The 25,301-nt window shown below is 43.1% G+C and overlaps 2 protein-coding genes across 2 annotated transcripts in view; one reads left to right on the top strand and one right to left on the bottom strand.

The window, feature by feature from the left end:
• The window catches only part of SPTA1 (spectrin alpha, erythrocytic 1), a 63,809-nt gene extending 48,219 nt beyond the window's left edge, over positions 1–15,590 (top strand). The window contains exons 40-52 of the mRNA XM_032845633.1: positions 1,482–1,580; positions 2,281–2,443; positions 3,027–3,103; positions 6,215–6,424; positions 8,379–8,675; positions 9,548–9,660; positions 10,773–10,790; positions 11,274–11,325; positions 12,397–12,584; positions 13,504–13,557; positions 13,934–14,080; positions 14,719–14,863; positions 15,381–15,590. Of these exons, the coding sequence (XP_032701524.1) occupies positions 1,482–1,580; positions 2,281–2,443; positions 3,027–3,103; positions 6,215–6,424; positions 8,379–8,675; positions 9,548–9,660; positions 10,773–10,790; positions 11,274–11,325; positions 12,397–12,584; positions 13,504–13,557; positions 13,934–14,080; positions 14,719–14,863; positions 15,381–15,530 (1,713 nt within the window). The 3' untranslated portion in view covers positions 15,531–15,590. The remainder of the gene's footprint in view (positions 1–1,481; positions 1,581–2,280; positions 2,444–3,026; positions 3,104–6,214; positions 6,425–8,378; positions 8,676–9,547; positions 9,661–10,772; positions 10,791–11,273; positions 11,326–12,396; positions 12,585–13,503; positions 13,558–13,933; positions 14,081–14,718; positions 14,864–15,380) is intronic.
• A 3,636-nt stretch (positions 15,591–19,226) lies between these two features.
• Positions 19,227–20,168, bottom strand: LOC116859918 (olfactory receptor 10Z1). The gene has a single exon (XM_032845632.1). It carries the CDS (start codon positions 20,166–20,168, stop codon positions 19,227–19,229), a length of 942 nt encoding a protein of 313 aa, XP_032701523.1.
• Positions 20,169–25,301: the final 5,133 nt, after the last annotated feature.

Genomic DNA, 25,301 nt, shown 5'->3' with positions numbered 1-25,301 from the left:
GAAAAGAGAGTTGTTTACCTGCTGTTGAATTTCAATTTCTTTCCAGGGATCTCATCTTCTCCTTTTGTTTAACATGTCAGGAGAAGAGAAGAGGTTTCTGATCAACTTATTGCAATCATGAGACACATAATAGATATATTTAAAATATGTTTTAAGCTTTGGCTTTATCAACTTTTAACACAATATTAAGGAGGCTACCTAGGAATATGTTTGAAAGAGGGACACCTATCCAATTTTAATTAAAGGAAATTTGTGTTTGATGTGGGGTACCTGAGCTTCTGAGGTGTCCAAGGGTAAGCACAGAAAAGACACTGGAAACAGAAGGTGGTGGTATTGAAGAGACTTTATTTGATGCATTATGTGTATGTGAAAACTTAGCTGAATCAGTCTATTTTATACAGTGGATCATGTGTCCAGTCTCTATGTATGGTTTCTGCATCAAGTTGATATATAATACAATCATACAAGATCATGTAGCCGTATTTAAAGAAATAACCATCTTATTTTATGCCTAAAAACACCATATAATAGAAATCCTTTTATTTTCAAAATGTGGTGGTTAAAAGTATGATAGTCACACAAAATCTGTTTCTTCCTTTGGCCCAGGTTAGTATGCGATGTAGAAGGAAAAGTGGACAGGTGTCTTTGTGACAAGACGAGGCAAAGGGAGCAGAGGCAGCCCAGGCCTTTCAGGATGGGAGTAGCAGCGGGCAGAGCAGGCTTGCCTGCATAACACTCGGAAGAATACTGAGAAGGAGGAGACACACTGTTCCTGGGCTTTGTCCTAACTCCATTCTCCACCCTTCCAGCAGCAGGTAGACATAGAGAAGTTTAATGCTGAGGGCCAAAACAGCTCAGAGTTTCTTTAGCTACCTTTAGGTCAGTTTTTCTTTTTCTTTTTTTTAAATTTTATTTATTTATTTGAGAGAAAGAGAGAGGGAGAGGGAGAGAGCAAATGAGCAGGAGAGAGAGCATGAGCAGTGGGAAGAGGGAAACTCAGACTCCCCACTGGACAGGGAGCCTGGTGTGGGACTCCATCCCAGGACCTTGGGATCATAACCTGAGCCAAAGGCAGGTTATGTAGGCACTGAGCCAACCAGGCACTCCTAGGTCCGTTCTAGGTATAAGATGATACTTATTATCTATGTTAGATACAACTTTTCATGGAATTATATAAATTTCAAGATGGTGGAATTCTTACATTTTACCTTGACCCACACTTCCATTCCAAAGTTCAGAAAAGCTGAAGTTCACACAGAAGTTAGAAAGAATATCTCTTTCTTTTCTGGTAAGATTCCCCTTTTGGCAAGTGAAGAGCTTCAGGAGAAGTGTTTAGTGGCACGATGGGAGAAGTGGACACTCCCCTGTTCTGCCCTTGTAGCTCAGTCGTCCCTGTGGGGAGCGTCAGTGGGAGTCAGAATGGGGGTGGGTTAGATTGTCCAGGCTTGGAAGTATTGATTCTCACGGACTCGTTTATGTAGAGCTTGCTAAAGAAGCACGAAACCCTGGAAAATGACTTTGCTGTCCATGAGACCCGAGTGCAAGATATATGTGCTCAAGGAGAAGACATCTTGAATAAGGTGAGCAACTCGGGGTTCCAGGCCAAGCTCATTTTCCAAAAGGGATTGCTTCAAATATAGAATCATGAGCAGTGCTAAAACTCACACATCAAATTTTAATACTCTCTGCCTAGCTACCTTGTTTTTGTTCTGAGCAAATAATTATCTCTTCAGTTGCTTCTTTTAATAAATTCTTTTTTCTAAGTTCTCATCAGTATATCCTACAGATTTCCTTAAGTCCTTTGTTGACCCTCCTACTCACTGTGTGCAGAACATGGCATTTATAAAGATCTCATGGCACGATTTGGTTATAGAGTATCGTAAAAATATAAAGAGGTTTCTTTGTACGCCACTAGGGAGGAGGACCAGACTGAAACCTCCTTGTGACTTGAAAATCATTCTTTTGTTTAATTGCTTGTTTTTACAAATCCTCACTAATTAAGTGCTACATAAAGAACCTTAGACAGAGGGCATTCCAGCTAAGAAGGCCACACTCAGGTAGACAAACACTCGAAGCTCTCCGAAATGCTAGAGGGGAAATAACCGTCCGAGGCATGGATGAAAAATAAAATAAATGCATTAGACCCGGGAGAGAGTAGTTACGTATTTGGAGTGGGGGAAATGACACCTCTTTTACCATAGTAAAGAATTCCTACTTTTAGCTCTGGACGTCCACCCAATGTATCTGTCTCTCCTTCTCCCTTCCACCTTGGTGTCCCAGGAGAAAAGTCAGCAAAAGGAGAAGATTTCTGCCAAGATAGAGTCTCTCAAAGAAAAGATCCCTTCTCTGTCCATGGCCATAAAAGCTTGGAAGTTGCAACTGGAAGACGATCACGCCTTTCAGCAGTTTAACTGGAAGGCTGACGTGGTGGAGGCCTGGATAGGTATGATGTGTGAGGGGCAGGAGAAGTGCTGGTGGGTTCCACTGATAGGTTCTGGGATGTTTTCACTTCCCATGGGAAGAGAGATACTCCCTCCTCACCGACTCCTACACTTTCTGGACATAATTACACTCACGTTTGTGTGCTTGTGTATGCATACACACACCTCAGAAAACATGCTGATCTCTGACTGCAGAACAGAATTCCAGAAAACACATTTTCGGGAAATTGGTGATTTCATCTGTGATATTCAAAAGGGTAGAGCCGTGGCAAAACATTCTTTAAAAAAGCAGTGTGTTTGATTACTCCCAACTTGTGTTTAATCTGCAATTTTCCTTTTTTTTTTTTTCAAGATACTCAGAAGTTCCCTTGGCTCTAGCTCTGTTCAGTCAGTTCTATGTTGCACACGTCCAAATAACCCATCCATCAGCCCCTACTACTCCCATCTTCCAATAAATGATCCACTCCTGAGTTCCTGAGTTAGGGGGCTCTCTTGTGACATAGAGTAAATATTTCTTTTCTCCTTACCAAGGCTGATTCAAGAGCAGCTACCTTTCCCCTCTAATCAATCATCTTTGCTCTCTAGCTGAGAAGGAAGCAAGTCTGAAGACCAATGGCAATGGGACAGACCTCGCTGCCTCCCTCACTCTCCTGGCAAAGCAGGTGAGAACAGGGCTGCTCCTGGGCAGGTGCCAAGCATGTCCATAGCCCACATACATGGAAGTTAAACACTAGGATTATCCTGTTCCCCAAGTCTGTGGATTTCTTGTCTGTAGGATCTGAGATATTGTTACATTTTCCTTTCCCAATATTGGTAACTTGCAGTTTTTTTCTCCCTCTCCCTTCTACCAGTCTTGCTGTTGCTAAGAGTACATGATTTTTATTAAATAACCAATTTTTTAAAATTTTTCTTTGTTATATCTTTTTATTATTTTCCATTAATATATTTTAACATTTTTATCATTTTATTTTACTTTCTTTGAGATTAACTTATTTTTAAAAAACATTTGTTGAGGTAAATATTTAGAACATCAAATATGTAGGCCTTCTCCTTTTTAGAATTTTGATGTAAGGTTATAAATTTCCCTCTAACAGGGCTTTGGCTGCACCTCACAATTTCATATGTTACTTCTGCTATAATCACTCAGATTAGATATTTCTGTTGTTACTAATTAATTATTTAACTCGTTGACTATTCCACAGTTTATTTCACTGAAATTCCAAACATTTGGGAATTTTCTCATCTTTTTTCGACATATAATGCTAACTTAATTCCATTTTATTTTAAAAACACATTCTATATTGTTCTGGAAGCTTGAGTTACATCCAGCAAATGGCCTGTTTGTGAATAGTCTATGTATAGTTGAAAATAATGTGTGTGTTTTACAGTGGTTTATATTACCTGTCAGATTTTGGTTGTTAATCATGTTGTTTAAATACTTTGTTATTTTTATATATTTTGAAGCTAGTTTCAAAGTTGTGTTGACATTTCAAATTATAAAGCATCTTAATGAATTGATACTTTTAATTATGAAATATTCTTTCTAATAACATTTCTTTAATATTTTTAAAAGATTTTATTTATTTATTTGACAGACAGAGATCACAAGTAGGCAGAGAGGCAGGCAGAGAGGGGAGGGAAGCGAGTCTCTATCCCAGGACCCTGGGATCATGACCTGAGCCGAAGGCAGAGGCTTTAACCCACTGAGCCACCCAGGTGCCCCTCTAATAACATTTCTTGATTTAAAGTCTTCTTCTTCACATACTAGAGTACCAGGGGTTTTTTGTTTGTTTGTTTGTTTGTTTGTTTTATTTTATTTTGTTTCTGAAGTATATATCAATTTCCATCCTTTGGTTGTTTTCTTTTATTTCTTTACATTTATGTCTTTATATCCTATATTTTTGTTGTTGGTTTGATACATTTATACACCGCAAAATGATTGCCACTGTAGCATTAGCTGACACCTCTATCCCATTATGTAATTACCACTTCTTTTTTGTTGTGATAACATTTCAGATCTATTCTCTTACCAAGTTTCAAGTATATAATACAAGACTCTGAGCTGTAATCATCATGTTGTACATTAGATTCACAGAATTAGTGATTCTTTTAGTTGAAAGTTTGTATTCTTTGACCAATATCTCCTCATTTCCCCCTCTTTCCAACCCTTGGCAACCACCAGCCTACTGTTTCTCTACATTTGACCTTTCTAGATTCCACTGGTGAGTGATATCAATAGCAGTTGTGCTTCTCTGTCTGACTTGTTTCATTTAACATATTCTCTCAAGTTTCATGCAAATTGTCACAAATGGCAGGATTTCCTCCCATCTCATGGCAGAATAATATTCCATTTCACACATACACAAACACACACACAACACATCTTCTTCTGTTTATTTGTTGATGGACACACAGATTGTTTCCATATCGTAGCTAATGTGAATGGTGTTGCAGTAAACACAGAAACATGGAGTGTCTTCATATTTTATATGTGCTTCCTAAAATTTCAGAGTTGAGTGTTGTTTATCTACTTTGATCATTTTATTGGAATAGTGAGTCCATTTACATTCAAAATCATGTAACTTGTGAATTTGATTTAAAGCATTTGTACCCTCCCCCTCACCTGCCCCCCCCCCCTACTTTTTGGCCAGGGACTGAAATGATTCAAGATATCTATCTATCTATCTATCTATCTATAGAGAGAGACTTTTTGCTTTTTCTTAGGACTTGACCTTTTCAGGTAGCTCTTACTTCTAGGGCCTTTTACAGGTTCAATTAAATCCCTTTTATTGGTGCTGCTCCTCTGTGTTCTCAGCTCAGTGCTGTGATGCCATTGAGGACTCTACTTAGCATCCTTGACTCTTTGCGACTGTTTTCTGCTTGGCTTCTGGGACTCCTATCCTATAGAGTTTAGGAACCCGTAGATGCCTTGAGGGGGAAACAGGCAGAATATCGAACCAAATTTTTTCCACCACTGCTCCAATCCTGGCTACCTGGTTCCCCAGAAACTCTTTTTAGTCCCATGAGATTATCAAGAGCTCTGAGCAGCTGCTTTCCCTCAGTCTCTTGACCTGTGCAGCTCACGTGTCACAGGGAAGGGTGACAGAGAATATTACTCTGATTTTACTACTATTTCACCTTCCTAGAGTTTTGATTCCTTGAAGTCTAGTGACCTGAGCTGTGTACCGATCTCATTCAAACAGCTGATGTGTTGTACTTTTATCCAACAATTAAAGTTGTTCTCAAAGGGAGAATTATTTAAATATAAGCCACCTTGTTAAAGCTGGAAGTGTAGTGTCCAGAATTTTGTGATTTTGATATCAACACCATACTAAATGTGTAACTGGCCTCTCTAAGGGATCTGTTGTTAATGTGCATACTTCCAAGATCTCTAGCAGTGCACCGCTACTACTCAGAACACAAAATCTAACAAGGGATATAAGAGACTGAGGAAGGATGTGAGCTGTGGGGAGCATTTAGTTTGGACTCCAAAAATGAAGATCATATCATGCTCCAACCTTCCTTTACTATTGATTATATAGCTAACCTAAGCTCTGATTATAAAACATCCATCCACCAGAACTTAGCCATAACTCCAGCCACAAATGTTCATGTAGGTATCTAAGTTATGTTTCCTTTTCTTGGCCCTCTCTCTAATTCTTTCCTAGACCTTCTCTGGTCCATGATAAACATCTGGTGGAACCCAGGTTTGAATGGTCCCTGGGAACCTACATTGTTTCTCTGTTCACAGCTCTTCTTTGGGTCTTTCCCAGGACACTCTGGATGCCAGTCTGCAGAGTTTCCAGCGAGACAGACTGTCAGAGATAACTGACCTAAAGGACCAACTGGTGGCTGCTCAGCACAGTCAGACCAAAGCTATTGAGCAGCGCCATGATGCTCTGCTGAGGCGCTGGGAACAGCTGTTGGAAGCCTCTGCAGCCCACAAAGAGAAGTTGCTAGAGAAGCAGCTGCCCCTACAGCAGGTAAAGAAAAGAAAAAGTCCCAATCAGGCCTCAGTAATCTGTATATTAGTCATGGATTCCAGAAATGGATTCTACTGGAACTCCTGTTTGGAGAAACTCTAGACATTTGAATGAGGGCATGGAAAGGATCAGGAAGGCATTGTTATTGAACAAGAAGTAATCAGGGATTTTTTTTTTTTAGACCATTTGTCACTTATCCAGCTGCCTTGAGATGGATGCCAGGCACATGTAGCAGAAGAACAGAAAGGTGGATGGTCCTAGCATACAGAAAAGCTCTGCTGGCAGGCAGGAGGCAAGGTTTTCCTTACATTGTCCTCTAACAAAATGAAAGGAGCACTCAACAAGGGAAACTTGAGTTCTCATCTTGTGTTGCCCTGAGCTGGGAAACCTTGTATATGTCACTTTGCATCTCTGAGCCTTGATTCCTCCAGTTATGAAATATAATTGTATTACCACTGTCTCCTGCTGGTCTGTGTTACAACTATTGAGAAAGATCATGGACCTGAGAATGCAGTGCAAGGCACTAAGCTCTCTATAGGCTTATGTGATGACAATGTTCTCTCTAGTGGTGGCTGCTAAGGTTCGATGTCGATCATAAAAAATAACCAATAGTAAAAGGAAGTCACGATGCTCAGTGAAATTACCGAGCATTCCCAGACCATAAGAAGTCTTCTACCAGGCAGTAAGTCAGGGTAGGTGGGGAAGGGAATGAGGAAACAAACACTCAGATAAAGATCAGTCAGTCTGGACCCGTAACTAATTATTGAAGGGCTTGTTACCTACAGAAATAAGTCCTAAGTGAAAAACTAAATCAATTTGTGGGCAACTTTATAGACATATGTGTGTTCTACATAGAAAGATGTTTTACATTTTTATTCTCTTTTGCTTAACTTTCAATCTCTGCAAAGAGGTTTGTCATTTGATTTCCTGCTTATAGAATCTTCGTAAAATACAGAGATGATCCATAATATTACGGAAGTGATACAAGGTACCTTATAGGTTTTTGCGTCTTTCCCATGTAGGGGCCATATCAACTATCTCTGTATGGGCCCATTTTACAAAGAGAGTGCTGAAGTGAGTACAGGGTAAGATGTAATGGTCTAACACCTTTGACATACCTCTTCCATTTGTACCAATTTTCTCCTCCTTAACCTCCATATTTGGGAATGAAAACTCATTTCACATTTGCCTTAGATAAATCTCTTGGGAAATACAAACTGCGGACCCGAAGTCTATGGTACATTTTAATCTAAAACCATTTTTGGTCACCTACTGTTTGGAACAATCCATACTATTTCTCGTGTTCAGAAATTCAGACAGTTCAGTCATTCAGAACATCTGGATAACTCCAGAACGTAACATAGGGGTAAGGGTACAGTTTAGAGGGTAGGAATTGGGTTGAGCCCTGAATAAACTTCAGAAAGAAAGCAAGAAAAGGACTTGGTACAGACAAAAAGACACCAGAGAGGCGTTGTCTTCAGAAGAGAGAAAGAAGAAGCAAGCAGAGTGGGAGAGACTGGCCTAGCCCATCAGTGATCTCGGATTGAATGATTCACCCATTCATTCATTTAATGCCTACCTTTGCATGTTTGCCATGTGCCAGGAAGAATGAGGGCACACACTTCAGAATAAGAAACCATGAAATCTCATCACTGGAAATGGACCTTGCTTCGTTTGGACTCTTGGTGCTATAACAACTCTAGGAGTCCTTCCGCCTCTCTATTTGTAGATGACGAAGACTTGACTAGTTTCACATCAGGGGACCAGGACCTGGGTGGTGCCTCAGATGCACCCATGTGCCCACTGATTTCATGTCCTCGGTGGTTTCAGTTCTGTCCTCTTGGAGAGCTGACCCTGAAAATATTTGAATATGGTCTTTATTTGTTAATCCTCTGTCCTCTCTCTTGCTGAGGGCCTCTATCAGGAAAGACGGAGATGACCTTTTTCTCTGCAGGCTGAGGAGCTGTTCATGGAATTTGCACAAAAGGCTTCCGCTTTCAACCACTGGTGTGAGAATGCCGAGGAGGACCTGTCAGAGCCTGTGCACTGTGTCTCCCTGAACGCAGTCCGGCAGCTGCAGAAGGATCATGAGGCCTTCTTGGCCTCCTTGGCTGGGGCCCAATCTGACTTCAACAATCTGCTGGAGCTGGACCAGCAGATTAAGGCCTTAAATGTGCCCTCCAGCCCTTACACGTGGTTAACGATGGAGGTGCTAGAGAAGTTCTGGAAGAACCTGTCTAATATCATCAAGGTAATGGCACACAACAGAGGCTGTCTTTCACGGTGGTGAGCATGACAACCTAATGTATTATACAAGTTGTGGAGGGATCTTTTGAGAAAGAAAGGACACAGTTAATAACGATGCTGGGTCAGCAGTCATGAATAAAACTGTCTAAGGAAATGTCAGAAGTATGCTCATGGTGGGTACAACCCTACGCCCCAGCATTCAGACACTCTCATGCCTCTGGGCGTTGAGCAGTGATTCAAGGAAGCAAACACGGGCTCCAGGAGGTGGCTCTAAACATGGGGTATGAAGGTTCATGAGGTTCATGTATAAGTTCACAGTCTATAGATTCCCCACAACCTTATTCTATACCTACATCCAAAGTGCCTTTTTTATGTATTTGTGTATAATTTTTATGTGTATAATATTATTCATCATAGAAACTATGGAAAACATTAAAAAGTTTCACAAAGAAAAATGTCACCAAACTACCACCAATTTTATTTTATTTTTTTTTAAAGATTTTGTTTATTTGTCAGAGAGAGACCACAAGTGGGGGTTGGGGGGGGCAGCAGCTTGTTGCTACTTTTCCCTTTAGGGCTGTGTTTATGTTCATTTAAATGAATATTTCACCTAGAAAAAAAAAATGAGAAGAGGACGATTTGCCTTTATTACTAGCTTATTTGTTACTGGGCTTGGTCTTAGTGACACCTGAAACCACTTTGGGGTGTGAAGGGAGCTTCCTGACCCTTTGCAAGGAGAGGTGGGCGGGAGGAAATGCAAGCGCGTAGGTAGCTCATGCTTCCGGAAGACGTGTTAGACTGGGGGAGGAACCAGCTATTTTACTACAAAGAAAGGTCTTCAATGTTCAGGCCACTATTTGTGATTCGGGGTTTTAGGAACGGGAGCAGGAGCTGCAAAGGGAAGAAGCGAGACAGGTCAAGAACTTTGAGATGCGTCAGGAGTTTGAGCAGAACGCCAGCGCCTTCCTTCAGTGGATCTTGGAGACCAGGTACACAGTGACCCCTGCATCACCACGGGGATGAAATACATGCTGAAGGGAGCGGGAGGGGGTCCTACAGCACTTACGTAGTCCTAAATTCACCATATCCTGTGAGTGCTTCTCAAGTCTGGAACTGATGGTTTTCTAAAGCAATCCTTGCAAAACCAAGAAACGAGAATGTCATACCACTGCCCATTGTCCACACGTCCATATTCTCACCTAGATACTCTCATTTTTTATTCCTGTTGCCTGTGATTAAGTCTGAAATAACATAGTCCCTTATGTTTGCACTTTACAAAGTGCTTCTATACCCATGGCCTCCCTAACTCTCCCTGCGACCTTGAAAATTGTATAGAGCAGATGTGATTACCTCTGCCTCCAAGTGTGGTAAGAAGTTCCCTAGACAAATAGACTCGCTCAAGGTCACGTATGTATTTATGGGCATGACCAAGGGCAGAGCACCTGCTGTGAAGCTATCATGCTGCCTGATCACGAAGCCCTGGTGAGAATCAGTGAGATACTGTATGCTAATTGCTTTTATTAGAGGCAGAATGTCTTCTACATGAAAATAGCATTTGTCACATGTTCTGGGGCAAATGACCTGTAAAAGAAGAGACTTGGAGGATTGTAATACATTGGAATAAACGTCAAAGTTAGTGGACCCTATCCAGTAGGTGGGTCAGAAATGGGGACTTTTGAGAGTTGAAGGGGTGGTTTAGACAACCTGTGATATATACTGTTCCTACGAACCCAACAAAGAAAAACCAGATGGTGGGCAAAAGGAAAACCTGTGTCACAGCTAAAAGTCATGGGGCAGAAGGCAGAGGAAGCACAGCTCATCCTCCTCTCCCTCTGGTTTGGTCCCTCATCCATCCCCTGGCAGCGTGTGCCCAGCACTGAGCACATCACCTGAAACCAGAGCTCTTCATCCTAAGACAGCAGCTGCACAGAGGCTCTGAGTTCCTCCAAGATGGAGAGACTCTGGGAGCAGTGCAAAACAGGTTCCTATTAGATTTAGAACATTTCATTAATCTAGGGAAAGAAGATCATTGAAGTAATTTGTGTTAATGTGTGATTTCTCTTTTCTCTCATTTGATTCCTGTCCGGACCTCCATGCCCAGGGCTTATTTTCTGGACGGGTCAGTATCTTATGTTATTATGTTTGTTTTGTTCTATTCTGTGAAACTAATAATAAGGAGGACTTAGCGCCGAGGCATCTTCATCATCACCACCGTCACCATCAGACCGAGAGGGTGCCTGACTGAAAGGGTGGGGTGGAAAGAGGAGAACCCGGCGTATCAGACTGTCTGCATCCCACTAGGGGGCGTCTTAACCTCATTAGGTTCAGGGTATGTTATGAGTAAGAGCCATGAGGAAGGGACGGAAGCCTTCTTGCAGACACGGAAGAACAAGGGCAGACCTTCCTTCTCTTCTCATCCATCTAGCAGCTAACCAGTTGGCAGAACGGTTCAGTTTCCTGAAAATCTGGTGTGAAAATTCATTTCAGAGGAGCCATATAATAGACACAGAAGTAGAGGAACATAGGTGTTGGAATAGGTCTGTCTGGGTGAAATACTGACTTCTGATATCATGAACGACATTTCCTTCTGGTTCATAACTAGGTCTTTGCTCAAAGAAACAGGAACTCTGGAATCCCAGCTGGAAGCAAATAAAGTAAGTAACATTTGCTTATTAGCTGAGATATGGCCAGAATTATGAGGAGTGCAAGGGAAACGCTTTAAAGGCAACCCCCATAGTACTTTCAGGTAAACTCCCCAGGCAGAAGGTCAAGGGCCTCAGGGTCTAGTCCCAGCACTGCCAGCGGCTTGTGTCTCTCACGGCCATTCCATGGGCACAGCCTTCGGTTTACCTCAGTAACCTCTACTTCTGTGTCTATATAATGGAGTTCATAATACGGGCGTCAGTCACTGTGATAATTAAGAAAGAAAACAGGTGCAGAAGCCGTCATCACTGACAATCACTTGATAATATAATTAAATCCAGATGGTCTCTCAACAGCTGAGTGAAGCAAAGGGCTAGAACAGTGTTTCTTAATCTTATTTTCATTTCTGCTCCACCTCAAGGAGAACATTTAATTAATTAAATCTAATTACTCCCATATGAAAGGCCTTGAATAATGAAGAGTAAGATGCCATCAGGTAGGACCGATCCCTGGAAGGTCACAAGCCTTTGCACCATGTAGTACACTCAGTATCTCCATCCTCCCTCATCCTCAGAACCCGTTCCCTCCTTCCCTGCTCAGGAGAAAGCATGGCCTGGATGCAGGCGGTTGGCATCAGATGTGCCTGGCGGACAGGTACATCCTGTGGAAGTCTGTCCACGTGGTGGCAGGGGAGCCGGCTGGAGCTCAGCCAGTCCCCAGTGCAGATAACTCGAGGCGCAGATCGCTGGGAGCCAGCCATGCAGGTGTCCTGGGAGTACACCTCCTCTCTGCTGAAGATGTAGCTACTAAACCTTAGATTTATATATTACACATGACCAGAATGACCGAGGTCACATCTCCTAACCTTCCCCCATTGCATAAGTGGATTTCCTGAATGGTTCATTTTTCACAGAGGACAGGAAGAGTTCTGAGAATAATTTAAAAAGAAAGAAAGAAAGAAAATGAAAGAAAGAAAAAGAAAACAATTAGAGGAAACTCAAGCTCATCAGCTTCTTCTCTACCATCCCTTGGTTTGAAGCCAGTACCCTGCATGACTGGTCTCTCCTTCTTGGCTTTTCTAGCGGAAGCAGAAGGAGATCCAGGCCATGAAGCGCCAGCTGACCAAGATTGAGGATCTGGGAGACAGCCTGGAGGAGGCACTGGTCCTGGACATCAAGTACAGCACCATCGGGCTGGCCCAGCAGTGGGACCAGCTCCACCAGCTGGGGATGAGGATGCAGCACAACCTGGAACAGCAGATCCAAGCCAAGTACTGCAGACCCATGACTGGGGTTGCAGGGTGTGGGTGGGATTAGGTGTTGGAACTTAGCCCCAGGATCTAGAGATCAGGGTGCTGGATGAAAGAGCTGCTTCAGAGATAGGACACGTATTATCTCCAGCATCAAAATTCTCTTTGTCTCTTTTTTGTCCCACAGAATGACTATTTCTTTTTATTTGGGAGTCTATTATAAAACAGAAGACCATGTTCCCATCCCCCTGAAGCTACTCACCACCCAGTTCCCAGAGTCCTTTCTCCATCTTAGGCAGTCCCTTCAGGATACCATCCCTTTTGTAAATTCCCTCTCAAATGTCTAGAATGCAAGAAATATTCAAGGTGTAGAGCCAGAAGAGCAGAATTCACGTGTTGTTGTTGTTGTTGTTGTTTTTTCTAAATAAATTAATTACATCAAAGCAGCTTTAGGTCTTGGTATTAATGGCAGCGTTACTGTCTAGATTGGGGATTGGCGAGCTTTTCCTATAGAGAGACTGACTGATCATAAATGTGCCAGCTGTGGTGAGTCCTGTGGTCTCTGCTGTGACTACTCCCTCACTGTCATAGAGAGAACAGACTACTGACGGCCCGCAAATTCATGAGCATGTCCATGTTTCAGTAAAATTCTATTTATGGACACTGAAATTTGAATTTCATGCAATTTTTATATTTAAAGGAACACTTCCTCTTTTGATCTTTTCCAACCATGTAAAGAGGTAAAACACATTCATAGCTCACTAAACCGTACAAAAGCAAGTGGCAGACTAGATTTGGCCCATAGGCTATAGTTTGCTACCCCCTGAATTAGATGACCGAGTAGCCTAATACCCACTAGCATCCCTCTCTGTTCCACTTGGCATATCTTTTGCTACTTTTCTGTTTTATTTCTTGGGTTAATGCATGTTTTTCCTTTCAGAGATACCATAGGTGTGAGTGAGGAGACACTAAAGGAGTTTAGCACAACATATAAGTGAGTATAACTTCATAGTTGGTCAGTTCTTTATTTTCCAACCCATTCAGAATGAATCTCCAAATAAGTAATTTTTTCCCCTCAGTGTTGGTGTGGTAGGATCTTAAATGAAAACCTAGAGGTCTTAGTTACCTTCAGGTCATGGCTTTCAATGAGATTCCTGGACTTCAGAAAATACATTTCTCCCATGCTCAACATTTTACTGTCTTTGCTCCATTCACTGGGTTAAAAATAATTCAGAAACAGGGGCAAGCTCCCCACTCCATTCTCTGATGACCTGTGATGAGTTAAAACCTCAGCGGACCCAATAAGAACTGTTCTTTTCTATTCTAACCTGGTTCGTTATTGAACTTGATAAAATGTTTTTGTTCTTCAGACATTTTGATGAGAATCTGACCGGGCGCCTGAGCCACAAAGATTTCCGGTCCTGCTTGAGAGGGCTCAATTACTACCTGCCCATGGTGGAGGAGGATGAACCTGAGCCCAAGTTTGAGAAGTTCTTGGATGTCGTCGATCCGGGGAGGTAAGAAGAAGACCAAGGGCCAGACCATCATAGGGGATGGGGTTTGGAGGAACAAGCACAGAGAGTAAAATGATCCATGAAACACCGTACCAACTCATCATGAGAATAGGAAGACACAGACTATCTTACATGAGTTGGGCAGGTTTTGGTGCCTTGCAGGATTAGCTCAGAAGTCCATGGCACTGACTCCAACTCAGGCACAGCCTTTGTCATTTCCTCAGTCCCTATTTTCTGCTTGATCTATGAATCTTACTTGTTCTGAGAATGGGCCTTGACAGAAGAATCCTTTCATGTGTGTAAGGTCATAAGGAGACCTGCATGATTTGGAGGCCGACTGACAGGAGTGGGGTTGTGTGACTGTGGGGGTGGAGTAGAGTCATGGAGAGATCCCACCATTGTTAAGGATGAATTCTTTCTAACGCCAAAGATGACAGAATCTTGAAAAACTTGAAGTGCCTGGGAACGGGTACTGATGGAGACTCCCAGACTGTGTAGAGAGTCCAGCCAGAGGGCTCATGTGGGCACGGAGGCTGGGGCTTGGGAAGTGGCATTTACTTTCCTGCAAGGGCATGAGGAGTGGGGTCAAAGTAGAGGTCGCAGCCCACAGTCTCAGAGTGGGGAGCCCATTTCTCCCACAGGAAGGGCTATGTCTCCCTGGAGGACTACACCTCATTCCTGATCGACAAGGAGTCCGAGAACATCAAGTCCAGTGATGAAATCGAGAATGCTTTCCAAGCCCTGGCAGAAGGCAAGGCCTATATTACCAAAGAGGACATGAAGCAGGTCAGATTCTTGTTGCAACCACTGTCACTGAGCTTGTCTTGGGCCTGGCGGCCCACCGTTGGCAACTACCCTCCCTCATACATCTTTTTGTTGTTGTTGCTCATACATTGTCCTACATAAGTTACCACTTGCTTCACTCACCATTTCATTTTGCGTTGTCCCAGCTTGAAAATTAAAGTCATTCTCTAATGACCGTAAGGGTCAATTCCAAATCTGAAACTCAATTTTTAAGGCTATTTCTTTTCCCACTTCTTGAATAACCTAAATTTAGGGAATGGGATGAAGTGTGTAGTCCTAGTGAGATGGGACTCCTCAGGTAAGGGCTAAGTTGAGAAGATGAGCTGGACGTACGCATTAGAAATTACAGACTTCTGAGAAGGTCTGTGATGGGAACAGGGTGGGCTGCTGCTCCCCCGTCTCTCTGCCCCCTGGGTCCAAGGTTTGGGGCATGTTGCCAGCCCCAAGGAGCCAGCTGTTTTTAATCTCTATGGCTGTATCTCTTTCTGCTTTTTTTCAGGCCCTAACCCCAGAACAAGTGCAGTTCTGTGCCTCACATATGCAGCAGTATGTGGACCCACGAGGCAAAAGCCATCTTGCCGGCTATGATTATGTGGGTTTCACCAATTCCTTCTTTGGAAATGGAGAAGCAGCTTTTCCTGAATCATAGCAAATCTTGGTGTGGTGGGAAGTACTGGGGGAGGAAGGAGACAGCAGGTATGGGGGAGGAGGGAGATGGTCTTGTGTGCGTGTGGGGTGTGTTTATTACACTTATTAGAACACTTGGACAAGTCTCAGGCTTGGGGGGATAGAAGGCATTCCCAGAGCTGGGGGAGAGGAAGCATCACAGGCTCGTTTTGTATGCAAACTGTCACTACTCTGGGGACAAGCTCTCCATTTTTTCTTTGTTGGATTCTACACATCTGTATTCCTTTGTTTTGTTTTGATTTTAAAATAAAGCATTTCCTTTTAAAAAGAAAATGTGCATTTTTAAAGTATTTCTTTTTAATAGGGCACTGTGAAGTCAAATGTTACTGACACACGTGAGCGTCTGTATTTCTGAGAACTACATTGTTCTCTAGAGGCAGACAGCTAGTCACACCACAAACAAGGGTCATGGCGGAATGGATAAAGTCCAGGACTCACATCTGTAACTCACAAATGGTTTCTCTTGAGGTTTGGAATGCGTATAAATTCTTACATTTGAAAATGAAGATCTTTGACGATCTGGAGAACCCCAGTATTTTATCTATGGAAGAAGAAGAAGACCAGCGCTTGTGCTCTTCTCAACCTGTCCCTTCTCCATACTTCTCCATTAGAGAGGACACCATTAATCTCAGAACGATGAGGCTGTGGCTGGGCAGAGATTCCTTTGCCCTCCCTGACCCCATACCCATGCTTACATTTTAATGTGACGAAAAGGAGGTTTTGATTGACTTCTGCCTCCTATTAGACTAAGAGTTAGATTTACAAAATGAGGAACTAAGAAAAAAACAAACAAACAAGAAAAGGGAGTGCTGTCTCCAAAGAGTGTTCAGGCCAATGCCGACATTCTGTCTGGATTTGTAAAAGTCGACAGTGTTGTTTGCCAGTGAGAATCCTTCCATCACATCTCTGCCTTGTGTGAGACTACTGGTATCCTGCACTGCCTTCACCACCAGTCCATGAATATTACCACCTGACTACCACTTTGTCTCAATCTCATCCTTTGCACAAAAAGTAATCCTTCCTCAGTCAGGGACAAATTCTTTCAGAAACCATTCAAACGAATTTTAGTTAAATCTAAAATGCTGTCTCTGTTGCTAATAATGTATAAGTGCCTTTTACTGATTTTTGCTTGAACAGTTGGATCCTATTGAATATGACAATTGAAAGTATTTTTTAAAAACTTGGTTATGAATTACCAAGAATGGTTGCATTTGAAAAAAAAAAACATCAAAAATCAGTGTCATTGATATCACACTTACCAAGAAGTATGGGGACTCCAACAAATTTGTGCTTATAATAACCAAGGCAAGGTGAATATGGTTGTGTTCTCCTCCCAACCCCCGCCAAGTATCTGCAAGACCTAAATCAGATTATTAAGCATGTGATAGGTGAAGAAATGCTTTTTATGGCAAAGGGCTGTTAACATCTTATGAAAGAGATTGAATAGTATAAAGCCAGAGAAGATAATATTTGTCTGAAGAACCAACGAAATGCCATAAGATGACACTGTTGGCATCAAATACAGCTCCCTCTGAAGTCAGATCCTGACCACCTAGGCACACAAGCAGAAATGGAAGTGCAGAAGCAGCATACGTAACTTGGTTGGGTCTATACATATTCAACTTCTAACAATTAGCACTTTTATCAAATGTTCCTTGTGATTTGCCATTAAGCTCCTCCCGGTACTCATCTTCCCTTGACCTTCTGTTTACTTACTTTAAACAGGAACCCCTGACTTATTCTTACTAATTCTTTTCCTTTACAACCTATAGATTAGAGCCTGTGTTTAAGCCCCCGCCCTACAGCTCCATCCCTGAGTTTTTTCGTGATCCCTACTGCATGAGACCCAGGCCCTTTCTGCCATCTGACTGACTCTCCTACCTCTCTCCAAACTGTTCTCTTCTCTGGGCTCTGGCTTCCTTCCTCCCAAATTTAGTTTCCATGAAGTTCTAACTAGAGGCTATGATTCTTCCCTAAGGGCATGGAAAAAAGATGGATTCCTATTTGAGAAAAATATCCCCTTAATATAAGTTCTCTCTCTCAAATCATGCCCCACTGCTCCCTCATTGCTGAATTATGCGAATCCTGCATTTTCAAAATCTCTTCTGTTTGTCATTTTCTTCATCTTCCAGCCCCACTCTCCATGTTCTGGTCCCCGTGTCTTTACTTAGGACGACGGCAGTGGATTCCTTACTGATCCCTGCCTCTGTTTCCTCTCTGCAGGGCTCTGTCATCCTCTCTGCAGCTGGATTAATCTTCTGAAATCGGTTCCCAGATGCCACTCTAATCTCTGCTCAGAGGCTTACGGTCCCTGATGAAGGGATCAAGTCTGAGGCAAGGTATTAAACCTCCTGTCTGCGAAGAAGTCTTCACCCAAACTAACTTAGCATCGTTTGGGACACAGTTTCAGTCCCTCTGGACAGCTCCCCACACTCTGAAGCAGGCCTAGACTGCTTCTCGCCACAAAGCTTCAGTTACTCTGTTCCCTCTTTCGGAATATACTCTCCTCCCACTTAATTGCAGTCAAGACTTACCCACCCTTTAGGAACACATTCGAGTACTACCTTAGACATGAAGCCTCTGATTCTCTGTGCAATTAACCTCTCCCTAAACTAAAAGCCAGTATCACTCTGCGTAACACCTTAATGGTAAACTCAGCTCACATCTATTAGAAGATCATTATGATCCAGGTCTGGTGCTAAATTCTTTGCATGCATGGTCCTGTTCAGTAATCAATGCAAAACTGCAAGGTTACAACCATTTTACAGATGAGGACATGGGGGCAGAGACCTAGCATCACACAGTAAGTCACAGGGCCTGACAGCCGTGTGGCTTCATTACCCTTTCATTGGTCCCTAAGCATGCCGGGGCCAAGCACCATATACTGCAGGCGGGAAGTGAACTCCACGGGAGAACATGTCCACAGCAGATCCCACAGGACGGTATCCATGCTAGGGAGGGAGACAAGCGAGGAGGTCCTCAACACCCAAGATTATGAAGCCGTCACGGAGCAATGACGAGTATCAAAGAAAACAGGAGATCTATGTCTTCTCTGAGATACAATCTACCAACTGGGAAAGCCAATGACAAGGAAGAGCACAAAGTGACAATGAGTCAGAGGACAGTGATACAAAAATAATAATAAAGGGGAAAGAACCCCACGGGGCAGAGAAAACAGCCCACCTTTTCATTTAACAGAGCATGCAAGCTAACCACTCAAACGGATTCCCACCGAGTTTCGGATCTTGGAAGAGCATCAGAGGTGGGGTAGTCTAACTATGCAGTAATTTAAAACTCTGTACCATACCCCTGGATCGGACTCCAGCAGAGCGGCTCTGAACTCAAGCAGGCCAAACTGCTCTCGGCTTGTCCAACAGAGCTGGGAAATTCTTAAGGAGCTGGACTTCCGCAGTGGTGGTGAGAGAGTGGGAGTTCAGATTCCGAGGTCAGTGCAAGTTAAACACAGTGAACCGAGGGGGGAACCTTGCTCCATATTCCCCAGCAGCCCTGGGCAAGTGCAGGCAGCAGGACAGGGCTCTCCCAGGGGTTTGCAGGGGGAGGACAGCTTTGATCTGAGACCCTGAGCATCTGGTCCGTTTTCCTGGGTTCCTGGTCTCAGTCCAGCCTGCGCAGAAGAGATGGTGCCACTGGGGAGCCTTCATCCTCTACGAAGCAGTCTCCCTCGGAAGGCACTTCTCAGGGCCATCTGCACGGCCCGATTCCTCAGACTGTAAACGATGGGGTTGAGGAGGGGGGTCACCACAGTGTAGGTGACCGCGATGAGCTGGTCCCGCTCCAGGGAGTAACTGGCTTTGGGCCTCAAGTACATGAAGGAGGCGCAGCCGTAGTGGACGACGACCACCATGAGGTGCGAGGCGCAGGTGGAGAAGGCCTTCTTCCGGCCCTCGTTGGATGGGATCCTCAGGATTGCCATCAGAATGTGGGCGTAGGAGACGGTGATGAGGGAGAAAGACGCGAGGAGCACCAGCAGGCTGAGGGTAAGGATGCCCAGTTCACTCGGGCCCGTGTCCCCACAGGCTAGGCTCAGCACCGGAGGCGTGTCACAGAAAAAATGCTGGATCTCATGGGAGCCGCAGAATGGGAGGCGGAAAATGACGAGGGTCATTCCCAGCCCAAAGAGGTACCCGCTGAGGAAGGAGGTGCCGACCAGCTGGGAGCAGAAGTCAGGGCTCATGCGGCTGGCGTAGTGCAGCGGGACACAGATGGCCACATACCTATCGAAGCCCATGACAGCCAGAAGGAAGCAGTCGGTGCAGGCCCAGGAAGCAGAGAAGAACATCTGGGCAGCACAGCCCGCATAGGAGATGGCCTGGCCCCCCATGACCAGGCTGGACAGCATCCGAGGAATGATGCCCAACGTGTAGCAGGTCTCAGAGAAAGACAGGAAGGAGAGGAAGAGGTACATGGGGGTGTGCAGGTGGCTGTCCAGCCTGATGACCACGATAATGAAGACATTGGCGGTCAGGGTAGCAAGATACAGAAGCAGGAAGAGGGCAAAGAGCAGGAGCTGCAGCTCCCCAAAGCTGGAGAAGCCCACGAACACAAAACCCTTCCAGGCGGTTGCATTGGCCTGGCCCATCCTGAGGGGACCCCGATCAACGTGCTGATGCCTTCCGCCTGGCCGGCAGGTGCCTCGCTTCCTTAGACGGCAGGATGAGGCGGGTTCCCCTTTCCTTGTGCCTGTTGTAACTCAGAAAGAAACCTCTCATTGGGACAGCAACCAGACCTCAGGAAGGGATCCACAGCACCAGACATAGACGTACGGACCCGCTCTCACCTGCGTGCAGGTACGTGCCCGTGTGCGAGGACACACAGTGTGCACACACATGCCCCCCCCCCACACGACACAGAGAGACACGCATGCCACACATAAAGCACTCATCCCCAACCACGCCCAGTCCACATGTCCAAAACCTTGTGCGCCCGTATTTGCTCCGATGACCGTGTCCATCATCCACAAGTCCATCAGGCGTGTTACAAACACCTGCCTTCCGAGACAGCACATCAACAAGCAGAAGGTGCACCGGACTCCCGTTCATACCGACATCCTACAGACACCCACGTAAGAATACACACGTGGGCACGGACGCACCCTGTTAGAACAGGACGTGGGGCAGCTTGTCGGATATTATTTTCTAGGTCAGGGGACAGAGACAGGACCAGAGAAAAAGTGCCTGACTCCTAATCCAACATTGCGGCCCCCAAACAATGACAACCCTCTGACACCGTGAGACATCCGTACCCATAAACACAGAGCTCTGTCACAGTCCCTTATCTCTACTGCCCTCCCCAGAACCTCTTCCTGTGAGTCCAGGCGGAGTGCGGACGGAAGCATCAGACTCGGGAAAGTGGTGGACCGCTCGGTGCACAGATCCGCTGTGAGGCAGTGCTGAGGCTGGGAGACCGGGCAGGGGGAGGCTCTCCACTCACCCAACAAGGCTCATGGGGAGGAGAACCCTGCTTCTCAGCAGCCATGCCCCAGATGCCTCGGTGCCGCCCTGCCTGCAGGGGAAGAGCCCTGAGACCCGTCTCAGATGCTTCTCTGAGCAAACGGTGATGCTCCCAGGTGATACAAAGACAGCCTCTGCACCTGTGGCCCCAGGAGGTGAGTCATCTGCTTCCATGAAACAGCTTCTGTCTCTGAGGGGGCCCAGTCCCCGGAGCGCTGTTTCAGGATGCACTTCCAACTGTCATTACCTGTGAGTACTCCTTTGGGGAAAGCAGAAGAAGAAATGGGAACACAGAGATGTTGCGATCATGATTTAAACAATAATCCCATTATGTACTAAATATTATATTCGCTATTTTCACATGTTAAATCTCTTTGAAAACTTAAAATAACCTGGTTAAAAAAGGGTTAACAATTGCATTTTATAGAAGAGGAAACCGGGCCTCATAGAGTTTAAGTGACCCACCCCAGATCACAGAACTCAGATTCATGCTTTTAAAGTCTCCCGGTGAGATGTACAGTAAGAACACAGGGATTCGCCTTCCCTGCTTTTGTCTCAAGAGCAGAGATGACCCTTTCCAGGGTGCGCCCTGTTTCAAAGGCACACAAGCACTCACGTTCAAACCCGAGAGCACCCTCCTTCCTCAGCCTTACCCTCTTCCCACATCCTTGTCTGTCCACTCCACTTCTTTCAGACTCATCTTTGTATTTCTTTTTTAAGATTATTTATTTTGGGGAGAGAGAGAGCAAGCATAGGCGGGAGAGGGAGAAGGAGAGGAGACGTGGACTCGGGACCGCTTCTCTGAACTACCATGCCGCTCGTGGGGACCCACGTCAGTCCGAAGAGGAGCAGAGATGTAGAACTTAGTCTCACAGCAGCTCGACTACTGGCTTCCTAGCGATTTCCCTTGCACACTGTTTTACCTGTTGGTCTAGGATCACAACATGCTTTGTTAACGCCACCCACTCTACTTCAACTTAATGCTGAATTACTTCCAGTAAAATGTAGGAAAGTTGCAACGACAGAGCTGCGTTTACTTAAGTTCACTAACAACATTGTTATAATTTTCAGACAAGCGTATATGCCTTTTTAAGGGAAATTTGGAGAATACTTGTGTACGTGTGTATACTCTTTTCTATTTAACCTCGCACTTACCACGTTCAGCTCATTCTCTCCTGTGTTCTCACCATGTTCTTCATTCCCTCCTGTGCATCCAAGTTCCCGTGGGTTTCGTTTCCCGTCAGCCTTCCCTTAGTGTTTCTTAAAGCACATGCTTGCCAGCCACGATCTTCATGTTTCTTTACCTGAAAATTTCCTCATTTTGCCTTTATTTGTGGAATTTAGTTTTCCTGAGTAAAAAATTCCTAGGCAACAGGGTACGTCTCTTCATCTTCTCTCATGCCACTTACTGAGTCTCTGTCCTCCCTAGTTTCTGATGCCCGTGCTGCCATTAATGGCGTCGCCATTTTACTCCACGTAACGTGTCGGATTCCTCCTGTTTCAATGCTTTCTCGTTACCTGTGGCTTGCATCAGTTTGAGAATGGTGTGTTTGCACATGCTTTTGTATGTTTCTTACTTGTGATTTGTTGAACACCTTGACTTTGTACCTTATTGTCTTCCACCATGTCTGGGAAATTTCCAGGTATTATTTCTTAAAATATTTTCTTCTTTATCTTTCTCTTTATCTCTTCACTTCCTTCTGATATTCTAATCATTGGACTACTTGATATTGTCTTGAAAATCTCACAGAATTGATTCATTTTAACTTTTTTTTCTTCTTCAGATTAACTTATTTCTATTGATTTATTTCCCAAGTCATCAGTCCTTTCTTCTATCATCTCTAAAATGTTCTTGAGACTATTTCATGAAAAATCTATATTCCAGCAATATGTAAAAAATAATAATAGTATTTCATAACAAAAGGGATTTATTCCAAGAATGCAGGACTATGTTACTATTTGAAAATGTTAACATAATTCACCAAATTAGTCAAATAAGTGAAGAAATGTAATCTACTCCTCTCAATATTTGTGTAAAAATTATTTGTAAAAATCAATATCCATTGATTTTTTTAAAAACTCTGTTTCTATTTAAAATTAAAGCCACTATCATACCTCTTTGTGAAATATTGAACTCTTTCCCTAGAATAAGCACTCTGGCCACTCTATACAACATAGTACTGGAGGTCTAAACCAGTGTAATAATGTGAGAAAAATATATAAAAGATCTAATGATTTGAAAAGGATGATGAGACTCTTCATTTGCAAATGACATGACGGAGTACTGAGAAAATCTTACTAAATCTACAGAAGGTCTACAAACCTAATAAGTACATTTAGCAAGTTCTCAAATTAATTGTTTTTCTTTATATTAGTTGCAAAAAATAAGAAATTACATTTTATTTTAATAGTATCAAAACACAGATGCTTAAAATCAACACTAAGAATTAAATTTTAAAAAAGATGAGGAAGTACCCTATACTTTAAAATTCTAAACATTAAGAGATAAGATTAAAATAAATATAAGTAAATTTAATACATTAAATTTCATGGATAAAAAGATTCAATATTGTAATTTTGATTTCCCAAACTTATCTATAGATTCAATGTACCTTTATAAAAAAAAAACTCCAAAAGGATGTGTGTAGAAATTGGGAAGCTAATTCTAGACATCATCAGGAAATGAAAAGATCTAAACAATCATATGAGAGATTTGGGTGAATTAAACACCTGAACTCAAAATTACTATAAGGTAACAATAATGAAAAAAAATGCTACCAGCAAAAAGGTAGGTATATAGGTCAATAAAAAATATAAACTCCAGAAACAGTCACATCTGTATCCAGTACCATCAATTTCCATAATGTTGCCTTGCAAATCAATGAGAAAAGGAAAATCTTTCCAACCGATGGTACGGGAATGACTGAATTTCAGGGTAAGAAAAAAGAGCAAAACAAAAATCAAAATGTAGTCCTCACTTCATTCCATATACATAAATTATCCCAGATGAGGTGTAGACCTAAATGTCTGAAAGGACAAAACAACTAAAGGAATACACAGAAAATATCTTCATTATCTTGGGGAAGGCAAAAAAATTTTTTTAGGCAGGAGGAAAAAAACGCATAGGCATAAAAAATTGATCAAACCATAAAAATTAAACATCTGCTTATCAAAGAGCAGATGGCAGAGCGAAATGGCAGACCAACTTTGAAAGAAAAGCCAATTTGTACAAAGCTAAACAGAGAGCGAGTAGGCACATGGCCACATGGAGACTTGGATAAATGTTTTAGCTGTTTAATCTGTAATTATGAAAAACTTAGAAACAACCCCAATGACCATGAACATGTGAATACTAAACAATATCCAGAAATAAAAAGGAATAAACATGTAACCCCATGGAAATTCTCAAAAGCATTCCCTTGAGTAAAAGAAGCCACAAGCAACACAGTTCTTAGAATTTGTTTCCATTTATGAATTTAAAGAACAAGAATGTTTTATAACGTTTGAGGAAATCACCTCGCTCATGGTCCCCTTGGCCCTGATTGGATAAGGGCACGAAAGAACTTCTTGAAATGATGGAATTGTTTCAGGTCTCGAACTCAGACTTGACTAATTATTGAAATACAAATTTAAAACACACTCCTAAACAACCAAGTGGTCAGAAAAGAACTCAAAAGAGAAATAAAAACCTATCTTGCTCTTTGAAAAATACCGGTGGAATTTTGATCGGAATGGCATTAAAAGTGTAGATTGCTCTAGGCAGTATAGACATTTTAACAATGTTTATTCTTCCGATCCAAGAGCATGGAATGGTCTGCCATTTTTTTGTGTCTTCTTCAATTTCTTTCATGAATGTTCTGTAGTTCCTCGAGTATAGATCCTTTACCGCTTTGGTTAGGTTTATTCCCAGGTATCTTACGGTTCTTGGTGCTATAGTAAATGGAATCGATTCTCTAATTTCCCTTTCTGTATTTTCATTGTTAGTGTATAAGAAAGCCACTGATTTCTGTACATTGACTTTGTATTCTGCCACGTTACTGAATTGCTGTATGAGTTCTAGTAGTTTGGGGGTGGAGTCTTTTGGGTTTTCCATATAAAGAATCATGTCATCTGCAAAGAGAGAGAGTTTGACTTCTTCATTACCAATTTGGATACCTTTTATTTCTCTTTATTGTCTGATTGCTGTTGCTAGGACTTCTAATACTATGTTGAACAAGAGTGGTGAGAGTTGGCATCCTTGTCATGTTCCTGATCTCAACGGG

The sequence above is a fragment of the Lontra canadensis genome, unplaced genomic scaffold, assembly GCF_010015895.1.
Source record: "Lontra canadensis isolate GAN:19392208 unplaced genomic scaffold, GSC_riverotter_1.0 scaffold168, whole genome shotgun sequence".
Taxonomy (NCBI): domain Eukaryota; kingdom Metazoa; phylum Chordata; class Mammalia; order Carnivora; family Mustelidae; genus Lontra; species Lontra canadensis.
The sequence above is the reverse complement of the archived record's forward strand: the minus strand, read 5'-3'. Positions and strand labels throughout refer to the sequence as shown.

Bases quoted from the DNA above. Each gene is read 5' to 3' on its own strand.
- LOC116859918 (XM_032845632.1), bottom strand. From the start codon at position 20,168: ATGGGCCAGGCCAATGCAACCGCCTGGAAGGGTTTTGTGTTCGTGGGC.